At 41.7% G+C, this 15,967-nt stretch overlaps 1 protein-coding gene across 1 annotated transcript; it reads right to left on the bottom strand.

The window, feature by feature from the left end:
• Positions 1–1,031: 1,031 nt before the first annotated feature.
• Positions 1,032–15,881, bottom strand: C11H10orf53 (chromosome 11 C10orf53 homolog). The gene is made up of 3 exons (XM_010963501.1): positions 15,785–15,881; positions 1,914–2,033; positions 1,032–1,096 (listed from the first exon to the last, which is right to left on the bottom strand). Exons 1-3 carry the CDS (start codon positions 15,879–15,881, stop codon positions 1,032–1,034), a joined length of 282 nt encoding a protein of 93 aa, XP_010961803.1.
• Between the last annotated feature and the right edge of the window lie 86 nt (positions 15,882–15,967).

Here is a 15,967-nt window from a genome sequence, read left to right as displayed (position 1 = left end):
GCCCAGGTGCAGCGAGGCTGCCGGGAGCTGGGTGGCCGCCTCCCTGTGGGCTGTGAGCCCAGAGCCCGCCGCTGCCCGTCACAGGCTCTGAAAGCCCTTCTCTTTCAACGGGGCGCCCAGAGTCTTTGGGAAAGGAATCCGTCTTTCTTCTGTGCTGCCTCTTTCCATGACCTCACGTCATTAGATCAGTATCTGCATTCCTCCCCTCTCCTTTACAGCTAAGGACACATGCTACGGTTTGGTGTATGGAACCTGAAAGTAAAAAGAGCATTATTTAGCCATGGTTGAATTTGGCACTAACCACAACTAAAACCCTTCTTCAACTCTGCCAGCTGTGTTTTCCTCCCGGGGGATAAGGAGCCACTTTCCCCTTCTGTCCTGGCTTCTTTCGGGTCCTCTTGAGACCAGCCCGCTGGACTGGCTAATGCAAAAGAAGGCAGATCATTTTTCTTGTTTTAGAGGAAAACTGAAGATTTGCCGTTAGGTAACTAGCATGTTAAATATTCTTCCATTGGGATCAAGAGGTAAAGCTATTAGAGTACGCAGGTTTCCCAATACTGACATTAACTTTTGGTTCAGATTTTCAAAGCCCACTATTGTCCCTCCCGCCGTCCCCCTCCCACCCATCTTTAATTTTACTTCTTCCTAGCTCTTCGCTTACTAGAGAGTGGGCTCTCGGATGCTTCTGGCAACTTGGTGTTATTAGCAAGGGATGGTGCTTTGTTATTAGATTGTATTTTATTATTTCCTTCAGCTCAACGTGTACCTGATATTGGAGGGCTCTCCCTGTGAGTTGAAATTGAGAGATGCTGCAAATGGTGTGCTTTTATTGCTGTTGCAAAGGCCCCGTTTCCTTTCAGCCACAGTGAGAAAGCTTATGCTATGCAGGCTGAAGGACAGGTCGGTGTCGCCTTATCTGACTGGTGAGTCCAGTGATGATGGTCCAGGATGGCCGCTTTTGTTTGTACTCCAGAAACGGCCAGGGGCAGCTGCTGTTCTGTTGACCCGAGATGCCTGTTCTGACGAGGAGATCAGTAAGCGTTTAGGACAGCTATCCTGGCCTCTTCGCACAGGGGATCTAGTTTACCATCACTTCCTAGGGAAATAGATATAATTTTCTTTCGGCCAGCTTTATATCCAATGTCATGTCATATAAGACATGCCTATGGCTTCTACCAGGAGAGCATTTTCAAAGGTCTCAGGAGTGTAAATTGTTAACTACCCTTTAATAGAGTATCAGTGAATTGGGAAACCTTTTACTTTTGAGCAGAGCAAGTCATGCACACTGCCAGCCTGCCAAGCCAGAAGCTCTGGGGGCAAAGAAATCCTTAGAATGTAGCTGATGATGCTGTGCACGGCCAGCATATTGACTCTAAGTCTTGGCCACCCTAGATGGAATAATCAAAGGGAACAAAAACCATCTAGAAGGCAAATAATAATAAAATACATTATTAAAATGAAAAACAGGCAGAGGAGGGTATAGCTCAGTGGTAAAGTGTGTGCTTAGCATGCATGAGGTCCTGGGTTCAATCCCCAGGACAGCCATTAAAATAAGTAAATGAACAAACCCAATTACCTGCCCCCAAGATAAAATTTAAAAATTAAATTAAAAAACAAAAACAACCAATTCTCGCTAAGATTGCATCACCCCATCTGAAGTCTAGAGCTAAAACTTCATTTTCATTCCATCCCTCTTCTGCTTCCAGGGTTCTGGAAAGAAGCCCAGAGGATCAGGCAATTGTCTGTGTATGGTTTAGGATGCACCCACTCATGTGCCACAGAGCATGGGGCTTTGAGTAAGAATTTAAAACACAGAAGGCAACTAAGTTGCAGTCTGGGCAGGACGCATCAACCTCTTCAACTAGAAATCAAGGTGGCTCAGAGAAGGCACAGTGCTGTTTGGGAGGACTTACCAAATTCCAGGTCTTTGATGTTGCAGTGGAAGACAACTTCTCCATTCACCATGAGCTCCACCACATTCCAGTCTTCTATCTTCTCTAGGATGACACTGTGTCCATCTTTGGCCAATACAGCTGGAAAAGATGGAGGAGGATGCGGGTGCCATGGGGACAGAGATACCTGATACCCAGACGTGCTCATGGATAACAGCAGCTGGTCTGCTTTCCAGCTGCTCATGGCTCTAACTCAACAGCCCTGGTGGGCACCCACCTGGTGCTGCCCCAGTGTGCCCTCCCCTTTGCCGGGAATCACAGCCAGAGACCTGAGTAATTCAGGTTTTGGTTGTGATTTGCCCCAGAGCCATATGATCAGTGACAATAAAAGCCTTCTCTAGGAAACGTTTTTGAGCCTTTCTTATTATAGAGATGATAGTCAGTGTTGGAGGAGATACAGGGAATTAAGTAAATTCTTACTCTGGAGGGCAATTTGGAATTATATGTCAAAAACCGCAAATGCCTCACAAAAATTAGAATGAAAAAAATGATTCTAATCTCTGGCCCGGGAAATTGCACTTATACAAAACTCCCTAAGGAAAAAAATCAGAAATACAGAAAGACTTGTAGCAAGATGTTCCTTTCTGTAGTATTATAATAGGAAGATACTATGAATAACTTACATGTGCAATAATGAGGATGGTCCAATAAATGGTGGCAAACCCACATGATGAGACTTTATTTGGACATTTGAGAAAGTGCTCATGAGCTTTTTAATAGCAAGAAAAAATATTTGTAATATAAGCAAAAAGTCAGGGTACATATATAATATATATTAAAATATGTATTCAATATTAATTAAGTGTATGTAATAGGAAAAAAGAAAATACTTAGTGGGCATCTCTCTGTGGTGAGATTAAGAGAAACAAAATTCTTTTAGAAGATATGTATATACACACACACACATACATACAGTGGACTATTACTTAGCCATGGAAAAGAGCAAAATTATGCCATTTGCATCAACATGGATGGACTTGGAGGGTATTATGCTAAGTGAAATAAACCAGAGAAAGACAAATACTGTATAATATCACTTATATGTGGAATTTAAAAAATACAACAAGCTAGTGAATATAGCAAAAAAGAAGCAGACTCACAGACACAGAGAACAAACTGATGGTCCAGTTTGGTGGGAATGTAGATGTGGGGGAGTGAGAGGTACAAACTATTAGGTGTAAGAGGATGTATTGTACAGCACAGGGGATATACCCAATACTTTGTAATAATTGTAAATGGAAAGTAACCTTTAAAAATCATACAAAATTAAAAAAATCTTTTAGTGTGTGCCAGATTTTCTATAATAATCAGAAAAAATGTTTTTTTTTTAAAGCTAATGGACTAAATTTTTATTCTCACCTTTAGAATTTGCATTTTGGTTATTACTTACATTCAGTGGCTCCTTCCCTAGGGATCAGCTACAGGAAAATTGTTAGATTTGTTCTCTATTGTGGAAATATGAGAGTAGATGGGTTTAGGAGAAGTGATGCGTATGGAACAGTCTGAAGCTCTATTTTCTCCAATATGTTTCTCCCCAAGTTGCTTGAGGTGTTCACCCTGTAACACTGGTGTTAGGGTTGGTGAGCTAAATCTCCACCTTTGGCAGTCTTCACACATCAGTGAGAATTTTCGTTAGGATGGAACGAGAAATCAAATGAGGGGTGGTGCTTGTTTTTTAAAGTCTTAGCATTTCAATCAGTCCTCCGTGGAGAAAAGCAAACAGCTTTGTCAGTTAACTGTGTTTAATTACAGAGACAATTGCTGTTTCAAAATGTTGGCGTGTCCACTTCTTCATCTTTCAATCAGTTCAAGAACATCCAGCCCCAACTGTGAACATTTTAATTGCGTGATTTTAATTTCACTTCTGGAAAGGAACTTCAGAAAGCAACTCAGCGAGGATCTCCATTAACAAGATAGCGCTCCTTGGCCACCCAGTGGTGGCCCTAATTGTCCTTGCATCAGCTAATGCCTCTCCAGAGCATCCACATCTTTTTCTTTGGCATATTTATGTTATTGTATCCTATTTAAGCATCTTGTTTTAAACATCTTTGGAGAAAGGCACTCAGTTTGGACCAATGACTTGTTTAAATGAAGCAGTCCACCTGGTTTGGAATGGCCAGTGGATTGTCTAAGAGGCATAAAGGCAGTCTATCCATAGGCAGAGATTTCCGGGAACCATACACTCCCCCAGCAGCGCCCCCTCAGGACAAGGGAGGTATAACAGCTGGAGAGGGAAAAGCGGTAAGTTGATAGGTAGGAGGCAATTTGACCTCCATGACGTTGACTTTGCATGGTCTGAAGATGCTCCTGTGACACGTACTTCAATTCAATCGGGAGAAATCCGAAACAAAACAGCTCTCCGTGCTCACCTTACATCCCACCTCTGGGGCAAGGTGCTACCTACCTCTAGCCTAATAACATCCAACACAAGCTAAGGCCTGGGAATTCTGGAGAGAAAGGGGTACAGCTTCTGTCCAAGGCTGGTCCCTGTGACCACAGTGTAAGGGGCTCTGCAGAAGGAGACCCTGGGAAGGTGTGGACCACACTGCCTGCCATGGCCCTTTCCCTGCAGGGCCTGTCTAACCGAGCCTCACATAGCATCTGGGTTTGGGGTTTGTTTTATGAGAACAGCAGCGCTCTTTCCTGGCAAAGTGTTCCTAAGAAATAGGGTTTGTTCCACTGAATAACCCACCCTAGAGAGATGGGGAGGGGGAGTTGCTGAAAAATGGGACACTGCCTCTTTATCTGAGCAAACGAAGCCCCACAGGAAGAAATCCTCTTAACAGAGCATGCTGTTTCTCACTTTGCCTTATAAAGCCCCATGCCTCCTTCACTGACCACAATCCATCCCCCTACCCCCTGCCACCTCCACTCCGGGCTTCGTGTTAATACAGCTCCTTGAATAAACAGGCTCATAACAGAGCTAGGCACCTCCAACAACTCTTTTGGACCCTGAGTGACCTGAATCTGTTTCTTCTTAAAGCGATGTCACCTCGGAGTCTACATCGTCTGTTCACCCTCAGGACACCTGTCACCTTCTCACCAGTCCAGGATGTGTTGAGCCCAGCTGTAGGACGGCCAGTGCAGGCTTAAGGGATCAAATCTGGAGAAGCACCAGAATTCCTGCAGCTCGTCCAAATGCCACCTCTCTACATGGAGGACCCATTTTTTTTCCTATGAGCTGCTATGGGTTGTCTATTCAAAGAAAGGTCAGATAAACATACTCTGTGCAACAAAGTCTTTGCAAAGGCAGTGGCTAAACTCCAGCATAAATCAACCAGAAGCTGTAAGGCCACCCGCAGAAAGCCTGACTCTTTGAAGTGGCACCTCATTCTTCAAGGGGGATCTGGGTGAACTGGAGGGACATGGAAAAGCCTCCGTCTTCTCAGCGCAGGCGGAACTGTGCACCATCTGCATACGATTTATGTGCTGTTGGTTAGGAAGTCAAGACAAACAGACAGGCATCTCTCCCTCCTCTGCTGGGCACAGACGCAATGCCAGTGACCACTAACGTGTGCAGCTAATGCCTAGGAAGGGACAGGAGGATGTCACATAGAGCATTTTAGCTCAATAAGGATGGGTTCTATTCTTAGGAGTCTTCCTTTTTAGTGAGTCGTTTGGCAGGCTTAAGTATAGCAGGCAAGGAGCAACCATGGCAAGGAAATTAATTAGAACTTTTGGTTAAGCATGAGTTGGTTTAGTTTATCAGTATTGAGGCCAGAGTTGAGACATTTTTGCTGAGCTATTGTAATTCATGGATAATAAAGAAAGAACGAAACTTTTCAGATTGCTCAAGGCGTGGTAAGTTCAGGAAAGATCAGGCGTATTTCCGAAGCCAGCAGGACTTCGGGAAATGATAAAGGGCTATGATTTTTTTAAAAAGACACAGAACTCAGAGGCAGATTTTACAGATGAGGGCCTGGCATTGCACCACTCTGTGCTTGGTGTGATGTTATTGTTGGGTCTAAAGTCGCAGGGGGGTGGAGGAGGGGGATGATGGACAGAAAAACGGGAGCAGATGCTCCCTCCTTTGCTTCTGTTAACACCCTGGTGTTTGTCACCGGTGCTCAGAAAATGTTGGCTGCCAGTATTATATGAATTATCATTCGGGGATATACTTTAAAAATCAACCGCCTGCTGAGACATTGCGATCCTCACGTCTCCTTTAACCATAAAAATTCCCTCCTTGATCTTCTCGAAATACTCCTTCCCCTCCCCTGCTGTGGGAAGAGCTGCCCGGGCCCTTTGTTTCCTCATCTCTATTCACTCCTTTACCTCCTGCAGCTGGAGGCGCAGCCCACCCTGTCCTGAACCTACGCTCTCAGAGACGAAGAACCCTCAGTACGTTTGGTAACTCACCCAGTTCTCCCCATCCCGTCTCAGCAAATGGACCCTCTGACCTATCTCCTTCCTTGCTTCTTAAAATACTTGTGCTGGTAAAAAACAAACAAACAAACAAACAAAACTCTAAAATCTTATTAGATTATAGGATGATTAAAAAAAAAAACCTTATAGAAAAGGACATTTAAATCACCCATAGTTCTTCCCCCTCCCCCTCCCTTTGTCTTTTTCAATGGAAGTGGGATCACCGTGTACATAAAATTCAGGAATATGTCTTATTCCTTTAACGCTGTGTTGTGGTGACCCAGCCCTGTCTGCAGACATAGATCTGCTGTGTTGTATGTCACATGTACTGCCATTTATCCAGCCGTTCCTTTTTCTGGTTGTTTCCAACTGTTCACAATGACCAAGGAACGCAGAGAACCTTCAAGGGCATGCTTCCATGTGCATGTGTGAGTTTTTATACGTATATGAAATTGAGAAATTGATTAGCTGGACTCCACAGTATGTGGTTAAATTTTTAGACACTGCCAAGTTGCTCTCCAAAGTTTTCATGCCAGCTTACCCTCCCATCACAAGTCTTTGAGAACACTCTTTTTCTGTGTCCTTCATCAGTCATGGATTCATCTTTTTCTAGAGACAAACTCCTGCTAACAGTTTGGCGACCATTAGCCATTTCCCTCCTGCTGTGACTCCGCTGCCTCCAGGTTCTTTCCTACCTTTGTGCCCCTCAGAGGGACCACTGCCCATGTCCTGTGGTCTGTCTGGTTCTGACTTTCCTTGCTTCCTTCACAACCTCACCATCTGTGGTTCCAGCGTTTCAGCTCCACGTAGGTTCGTTTTAACTAATGTTTATTGATGCTTAAGATATGCCAGGCACAGTTCCAGACTCTGGGACACAGCAAAGAACAGAACAGACAAGTAGCCCTGCTCCCCTGAAGCATTCATCCCAGTGGGAGAGACGGAAAACTAGGGAAATAGGTTAAATATGTTATGTTGGGTACTAATGAGCACTGGGAAGAAATAAAAGGGAAGGGAAGAGAGATAAGGAAGCGGAGGTGCAGGGAAGTGTTGACATCAAGAAAGGGGACACTCAAGGAAGATCTGGCCATGAAGGTGATTTTTGAGAAAGACCTGAAGTCTGAGAGAATGAATAGTGAAGAACATGCAGGAATCTGGGGAAAGAGCATCCCAAGTGTATCAACTTCCAAGCCCCAAGGTGAAAATGGGGTAGGAGCATTCAAGGTCAGTGGGGAGGCTGGTGTGGCTGGAGCAGAGTGAGTGAGAGGAGACGGTAAGTAGCGATGGGAGGAAATGAGGCGAGGGAGGTCATTAGGAGCCTGGCAGGCCACTGGAAGCGTTTGGCTTCCACTTTGACTGAGCTAGGAGCAATCAGAATGTTCTCGGAGACAAGGGCCATGCTCTGACTCAGGTTTAATGGCATCACCTGGCTTTGGTGCTGAGCACAGACTACAGGGGACAAAGTGGTGCAGGTTGCTCAGTGAGGGGCCCAGGGCAGTGATCCAGGCAGGAGATGGTTGGCAGCAACTTGGACAAAGAGGCAGAGGTTGGTGGTAGGGAAGATGAGATGTGGTTGAATTCTAGCAGGATGCTTTGAAGATGGAGCCACGGGATGTGCTGCTAGGACCAAATAGGGGATGTGAGGGAAAGAGAGGAGAAAAAGATGCCTGCAAGGTTTTTGGCTTGAGTAACTGAGAGAATGGAGCTGCTCTGAACTGAGATGGGAAAAACGCAGGGGGAACTGGTGAGTATGAGGAGGTCAGTTGAGAAATTTTGGACGTGTTGGCCTGAGGTGCTTACTAAGCATCCCAATGACAATAAGAGGTCTTGACTGGAGATATAAATTTGGGAGTCATCAGCAGATAGATGTCATTTAAAGTCATAACTACTTCTGGTTCAAATCTGTCTTTGTCCTTCTCTTAAACTCCAGAACATAACTTCTAATCTCTTAATATTTCTTAATAATTCATTTTCTCCCACTTCCTCTCCCCAAATCTCTTCCTTCAAAATTGACCTCTTTTAAATTTTTTTAAAAAATACTAAAGTTAAAAAAATTATTTTATTTTGTTTTTTTATTGAAGCATAGTCAATTTACAATGTGTCAATTTCTGGTGTACAGCATACTGTTTCACTTATATATACATACATATATTCATTTTCATATTCTTTTTCATTATAGGTTACTATGAGATATTGAATATAGTTCCCTGTGCTATATAGAAAAAGCTTCTTGTTTATTTATTTTATATATAATAGTTAATATTTGCAAATCTTGAACTCCCAATTTATCCCTTCCCACTCCCTTTCCTCCTGGTAACCATAAGTTTGTTTTCTATGTCTGTGAGTCTGTTTCTGTTTTTGTAAATAAGATCATTTGTGTCTTTTTTCTTTTTTAGATTCCACATGTGAGTGATATATGGTATTTGTCTTCCTCTTTCTGGTTTACTTCACTTAGAATGATAATCTCCAGGTCCATCCTTGTTGCTGCAAATGGCATTATTTCATTTTTTATGGCTGAGTAGTGTTCCATTGTATAAATACATCACTATTTCTTTATCCAGTCATCTGTTGATGGACATTTAGTTTGTTTCCATGTCTTAGTTACTGTGAATAGTGCTGCTGCGAACATTGGGGTGCATGTATCTTTTCAAATTAGAGTTCCTTCTGTATATATGCCCAGGAGTGGGATTGCTGGATCATAGGGTAAGTCTATTTTTAGTTTTTTGAGGAATCTCCATATTGTTTTCCATTATGGCTGCACCAAACTACACAAAATTGACCTCTTAAAGCACATCTTGATCTCATCATTCCTTGGCTCAGGAAACTTCGCTGGTTCCCTGTTGTCAAGGGTGGAAGAGGCACACCATCCTCCAGCCAGACCCATCTGCTTGCTGCTTCCCAACATGCCCTAAGCTATTCCCTCCTCCCCTTCATAGTGACCCATCCCCCTGCTAGAATAATAAGAACTAATGCTTGCTGAGCACTTACTATGTGCAAGTATGGTGGTGTTCATGACTCTACAAGCATTTTCTTATTGGACTCACATCAGCGAGGTAGAGATTCTCTTCCATTTTACCAATAAGTAAACCTTGGCTGAGAAAGGCAAAACAACTTGATCTTGACTTTGGCCACACAGCTACTAAATGGTGGAGACTATTTCAAAACCAGATCAGTTGCACTTCAGAGCCCTTGTGCTTAATCTCAGCTCATGCCAACTCTCTGCCAACAATAACAAGAATGGAGACCAGTGACCAGGGAGAGGTGACCAGGAGAGCCAACAGGATTGGTGTACAAACTAGCTGGAGAGTCCCTGACCACCCCCATACTTGTAAACTGCACATTATAACAAGATGTTCATTTATGCATTCTACTTTAATGTAATTCTTGGTATGTAAATAGTCTAAGGAACTCCATACAACCATGCTGACTGTTGGAGCAGTAAGAAACATAATTTAAATATGTCTGCAAACATCAGCAAAATAGTGGAGTAGGCTGCTTCAAATTCTCATTCCTCCACAGAAATGTTGAAAAAACAACCAGCAACTGTCAGAACCAACTTTGTTGGAACTCTGGAAAACTGTTAAAGGCGGCAAACAAGTGAGCACTGAATTGAGAAGAAGTCAACTTTAAAATGGTAAGAGAGCTTTGTGGCATCTTTATTTGCCCTGCCCCACCTCCTCCCTGGCTTGGTAGCAGCCTTGACGATAGCCCTTTTCCCCAGGCTAGGACCCTGGACTCTGTTTCCAAACGGAGCAGAACAGACCTTATTTGCAAATTCTTGTGTCTGTATGTCCTAACCTGTCTGCGGGCTGCCTAGAGGATTGACACAAGGTGCTTGCCTTTGTTTCAGCTAACCTGGAACTCACACAGGGTGAAAACGCTGTGGGCAGTGCTCAAAGACATTGTAGGGCAAAAGAAAATCGCATAGCTCTCTGGGCAAAAGACTATTGAGATATACAATAAACCTCATAAAGCCTGGGAGGAAAAGCTGGTGAGAGAGTGTTCTTTTTTTTCTCCTTCTCCTTCTCCTTCTCCTCCTCCTCCTCCTCCTCCTACTTCTCCTTCTCCTTCTCCTTCTCCTTCTCCTTCTCCTTCTCCTTCTCCTTCTCCTCCTCCTCCTCCTCCTCCTCCTCCTCCTCCTCCTCCTCCTCCTCCTCCTCCTCCTCCTCCTCCTCCTTCTTCTTCTTCTTCTTCTTCTTCTTCTTCTTCTTCTTCTTCTTCTTCTTCTTCTTCTTCTTCTTCTTCTTCTTTTTTTTAGAAATTAGAGCCATTAAAAGCACTTGTGTATACTGGGGAATTTGGAAAGCCTGATGCATGCCCAGAACAGGATGCAAGCTCAGAAAAGACTTGAGAAGATCCTAAGCTTTCATCACTGGCTGATTCACAGGCTCAGAGAAAACAAGAAGAAAAGGCTGAGGCAGAGTTGCAAATAGCCTGGCTAAGTATTAAAAGAATACCTCAACATAGAGCAAATACATACAGAATGAAAGAGGCTTTTTTGTTTGTTTTATTTTGTTTTGTTTTAAGGCTCCTGGCATTCAAGGGAATCTCTGTTAAAACTCTGGCTGACCACAAGCTAAGCCCTCAACAATTAAGAACCATAAATCTTGGGAAATGAGGAGAATCTGATTTACAGAGTTATCACATTATAATATTTGAATATCCAGCTTTAATAAAAGAATGAAAAAGCATACAAAGAAACAGGAAAGTAACAGACATTCAAAGGAAAAAAATAAGTTGATAAAAACTGTCTCTGAGGAAATCTAGACATTAGACTTAAAATCAGCTACCTTAAATATGCTCAAAGAGGAAAAGGAAACTATAGACAAACAACCAAAGGAAACTAGGAAAATGATGTAGGAACAAATTGAGAATATCAGTAAAGAGAGAAATTCTGAAAAGGAACCAAATAGAAATTCTGGAGTTGAAAAATACAGTAACTGAAATGAAAAAATTCACTAGAGGGGTTCAGCAATAGACTTGAGCAGGCAGAAGGAAAAATCAGTGAACTTGAAGACAGGACAATTGAAATTAGCAAGTCTGAGGCAGAGAAAGAACAAAGAATGAAGAAAAGTGAATGGAGCCTAAGGAACTCGTGGGACACCATTAAATGTACCAACATACACACGCTGGGAAGCCCGGAAGGGCAAAAGAGGAAGTGGCAGAAAGAATATTTAAAGGAATAATGGTTGAAAACTTCCCAAATTTGATAAAAGACATGAAAATACACCTCTAAGAAGCTCAATAACTAGTAAGAAGATTGAATCAGTAATCAAAAACCTCCCAACGACAAAAAAAGCCCAGGACCAGATAGATGGCTTTACTGGTTAACTCTACCAAACATTTAAAGAAGAGTTAACACCAAACCTTCCCAAACTCTTCCAAAAATTAAAGAGAAGGGGGCCACTTTCAAACTCATTCTACGAGCCCAGCATTATCCTGATACCAAAACCAGACAAAAACACTGTAAGAAAAGAAGACTACTGGCCAACATCCCTTTTGAATTCTGACACAAAACCTGCCACAAAAAATTAGCAAACTGAATTCAGTAGCGTAGTAAAAGGGTTATACACCAAGTGGGATTTTTCACAGGAATGCAAGGGTTGCCCGACGCATGAAAACCAGTAGATGTAATATACCTCATTAATAGAATGAAGGAAGCAAAAGCAATCACCTCAGTTTATTCAGAAAAAGCATTTGATGATACCCAACATTCTTTCATGATAAACACATTCAGCCAAATGGGAATAGAAGGAAATCTTCCTCACCACCATAAAGGTCATGTATGAAACATCCACAGCTTAACTTCATAATGGAGAAAGGCTGAAAGATTTTCCCCTAAAATCAGGAACAAGACAAGGGTGCCTGCTTTTGGCACTTCTATTCAACAAGAGGAATTAAGCAAGAAAAAAATTTTAAATGGCATCCAAATTAGAAATGAAGAAGTAAAAACTATGTCTATGCTCTTATATCTAGAAAACCCTAGAGTCCACAAAAACACTGTTTGAGCTAATAAACAAAATCAACACAAAAATCAGCTGTAATTTTATACACTAGAAATGAACAATCTGAAAAGGAAATTCATAAAACAATTCCAACTACAGTAGCATCTAAAAGAAGAAAACACGAATGAATAGACTTAACCAAGGAAGTGCAAATCTTATACACTGAAAACTACCAAAATTGCTGAAAGAAATTAAAGAAGACCTAAGTAAGCAGAAAAATATACTATGTGCATAGAATGAAAGACAGTATTTTTAAGATGACAGTACTTCTCAAAGCAGTATACAGATTCAGTGCAATTCCTACCAAAATCTCAGTGGTGTTTTTTGCAGAAATGGAAAGACTCATCCTAAAATTCATAGGTAATTTCAAGGGACTCAGAACAGCCAAAACAATCTTGAGAAAGAAGAAAGTTGGAAGTAACACACTTGTGGATTTCATAACTTACAAAAAGCTATGGTAATTAAAAGAATGTGGTTACTGTCATAAGGATAAACATATAGACCAATGGAATAGAATCAAGTGTCCAAAAAAACCCATCACATTAATAGTCAATTGATTTTGTCATGAGAGCCAGGATTATTCAATGGGCAAAGGACAGTCTCTTTAACAAATTGTACTCAGAAAACTGGATATCCACATGAATGTCTTTTGAAGGAAATTAGACCTTTTTCTTATACTATATATAAAAATTAACTCAAAATGGATCAAAGGTCTAAATTTAGAAACTATAAAACTCTTAGAAGAAAACAGGGGAAAATCTGAATGACTTCAGATTTGGCAAATATTTCTTAAACATCAAAAGAAAAAAAGAAAATTGAACTTCATTAAAAATAAAAACTTTTGTGCATCAAAGGACACTATTAAGAAAGTGAAAAGATAATCTATAAAATGGGAGAAATTTTTCGCTAATCATGTATCTGATAAAGGTCTAGTATCCAGAATATATAAAGAACTCTTCCAGCTCAATAACAAAAAGAACAATCCATTTAAATAATGGGCAAAGGACTTAAACAGACGTTTCTCCAAAGAGGCAGACAAACAGCCAATAAGCACATGAAAGGATGCTCAGCACCATTAGTCACTAGAGAAGTGCAAATAAAAACCACAGTGAGATTCCATTTCACACCTACTAGGATGGCTATAATTTGAAAAAGAAAAGAAAGAACAAGTATTGGTAAGAAGGTGGGGAAATTGGAACCTCATACATTGCTGGTGGTAATGTAAAATGGTGCAGCTGCTGTAGAAAGCAGTTTGGTAAGTTCCTCAATAAATTAAACTTAGAATTCCTATATGATTCAGCAATTGCACCCATAAAAATTGAAAACAGGAACTCAGATACTTGCGCACTTATGTTCATAGCAGCACTATTCACAGTAACCAAAAGCAGGAAACAACTGAAGTGTCCATTAACAGAAGAATGGAAAAACGAAATGTGGTATAAACATACAATAGAATACTATTTGGCGGTAGAAAGAAATGAAGTCTTAATACATGTTACAACATGGATGAACCTTGAAAGATACTATGTTACGTGAAATAAGCCAGACACAAAAGGACAAATGTATAATTTTTATTACAGAAAATATCTAGAATGGGCAAATTCATAGAAACAAAAAGTAGGCTGGAAGCTAGAAGGACCTGGGAGAATACAGAGTGGATTCAGTTTGTTTGATATATTGAAAAATTTTGGAAAATAGGTAGTGGTGATGGTTGTACATTTTTTGAAAAAGCTTTTAGTGTTTGTTTTTGTTCTCTTTCGGGGAGGAGGTAATTAGGTTTATTTATTTACTTATTTATTTAATGGAGGTATGGTGGGATTCAACCCAGGACCTTGTGCAAGCTGAGCACGCACTCTGCTACTGAGCTATACTCTCCCCTGATTATACAACATTTTGAATGTCATTAATGTCACTGAATTGTACACTTAAAATGGTTCAAATGGCAAATTTTATGTTATATATATTTTATCACAGTAAAAATATGCTACCAAATTAAAAAAGAAAGGAAAGAAAGAAAGAAAGGAGGAAGGAAGGAAGGAAGGAAGAAAGAAAGAAGGAAAGAAAGAAAGAAAGGAGGAAAGAAAGAAGGAAAGAACGAGCTGAAATAGGGCAGAAAATATGAGACTAGGTTGGGGAAGAGGAGCTGCTACTTCCTAAGCCTGAAGCAAAGAAAAAAACTTTCTATAAAAGTCAAAAGCCTAGAGACAGAAAATTAAAAGGCTCAGAAGAACCCTTAAATGTAGACTCTTTGGCAGCAGTTCAAGATCCACCTTATTTTTTTTTTTTTTAATGTTGTGGCTGCTTAGTCTCATCATCTAGTGAACATAAACGAAAGGTGGGTTATGAAGTGAGGGGTCAGTGTGTGGGGCTCATTAGAGGAGAAGGAAGCAAAAAGTCAGTTTAGGCAGTGTCCTCAGCCAAGACTACAAAACATTTTAAACATCGCCAAAAAACACTGAGATTTATGATAGAAATTTCTCAAGCAACTGTTCTCTCGAGAAAGCAACTTTCTCTGCTGATTGAAATCCTGCTTATTCTCCAAATAATCCTACTTATTCTGGAACTCAAATGCCACCTCCTCCAGGAGGCTCTCCCAGATTGCCAGTTATGTGTCCAGTGGACTCCCACAGATATTTTCCCTGGGAGATCCCAGGTTTGGGTCATATAATGGAGTTCATGAAGACTCAGTCCTGGGCTTTTTCCATCCTCATCCTCCCATCAGTACATACATCATCTATTCATGCATCCAGCCTTTTCAAATATTTAGTCTCACTGCCTGGAATGCTCTTTCTTCCCTTTACCTGGTTAGTTTCTCCTTATTCTTTAAAGCTCAACTCAAATGTAATTCAGGCAAGTACACCTTTCTAGATCTCTCCCCTCTCGCCTCCAATTATGGCCAGTGGCAGGTCCCCTATAATTACATTCCTTGTCAGAGGCTTGGCATAACTGTCAATTAGTAGTCAACGATGAGAAAGTCACTTCAAGGACATATATCTTGTTCACCAGTGTGTCTCCAGTACCTGGAAGAGTGTCCAAGACATACTAGGTGCTCAGTAAAAGTTTGTTGCATGAATGAATGATCAAGGGATAGATTCTCCACCTTTTCCCAGTCATATTACCTTGGAAAAGTCACTTAATATTCCTGATCCTCAGTTTCCCAGTGTGTAAAGCAGGGTATATAATCCTTTCTATCCAGGTAACTTGCAGATACTTGCCAGCACCCAGTGGGCTCACAGTGCCTGTTTATTCCTACTCTAATGTTGAAGCAGTGGAAGCCAGAGGAAGATGCTAAATCATCCTGGGGTTGTGGAGGCTCAGGGAAGACTTTCCAGAGGAGATAGCACTGGCCTAGGGCTGAGGTAGGAAGGACATCTAGCCAGAGGGCATAGCTTGCACAGATGTTCAGAGGCTGGTGTACACCTGGGCACACGCAGCTGGGTGGCCCTTCGGCGCTTAGCTGCCTACCTAGAAGGCCTTCCAGGCGATAGGTTCGGTGCTCCACTGACAGGCCAACTGAGCTGTATGGCCCATAGCGTATGATGACCAACGCGTTCTTGGGCATGGCTGGGCTGCCTGCCGGGGCGACTGCGCAATACGCACAGCTAGGCAACCGCTTTTCAGGTTCTGGGGAGTGGGCGTGGCCATACA

This window comes from Camelus bactrianus, chromosome 11 (genome assembly GCF_048773025.1).
Source record: "Camelus bactrianus isolate YW-2024 breed Bactrian camel chromosome 11, ASM4877302v1, whole genome shotgun sequence".
Lineage (NCBI taxonomy): Eukaryota > Metazoa > Chordata > Mammalia > Artiodactyla > Camelidae > Camelus > Camelus bactrianus.
This window is presented reverse-complemented; position numbering and strand designations above follow the sequence as displayed.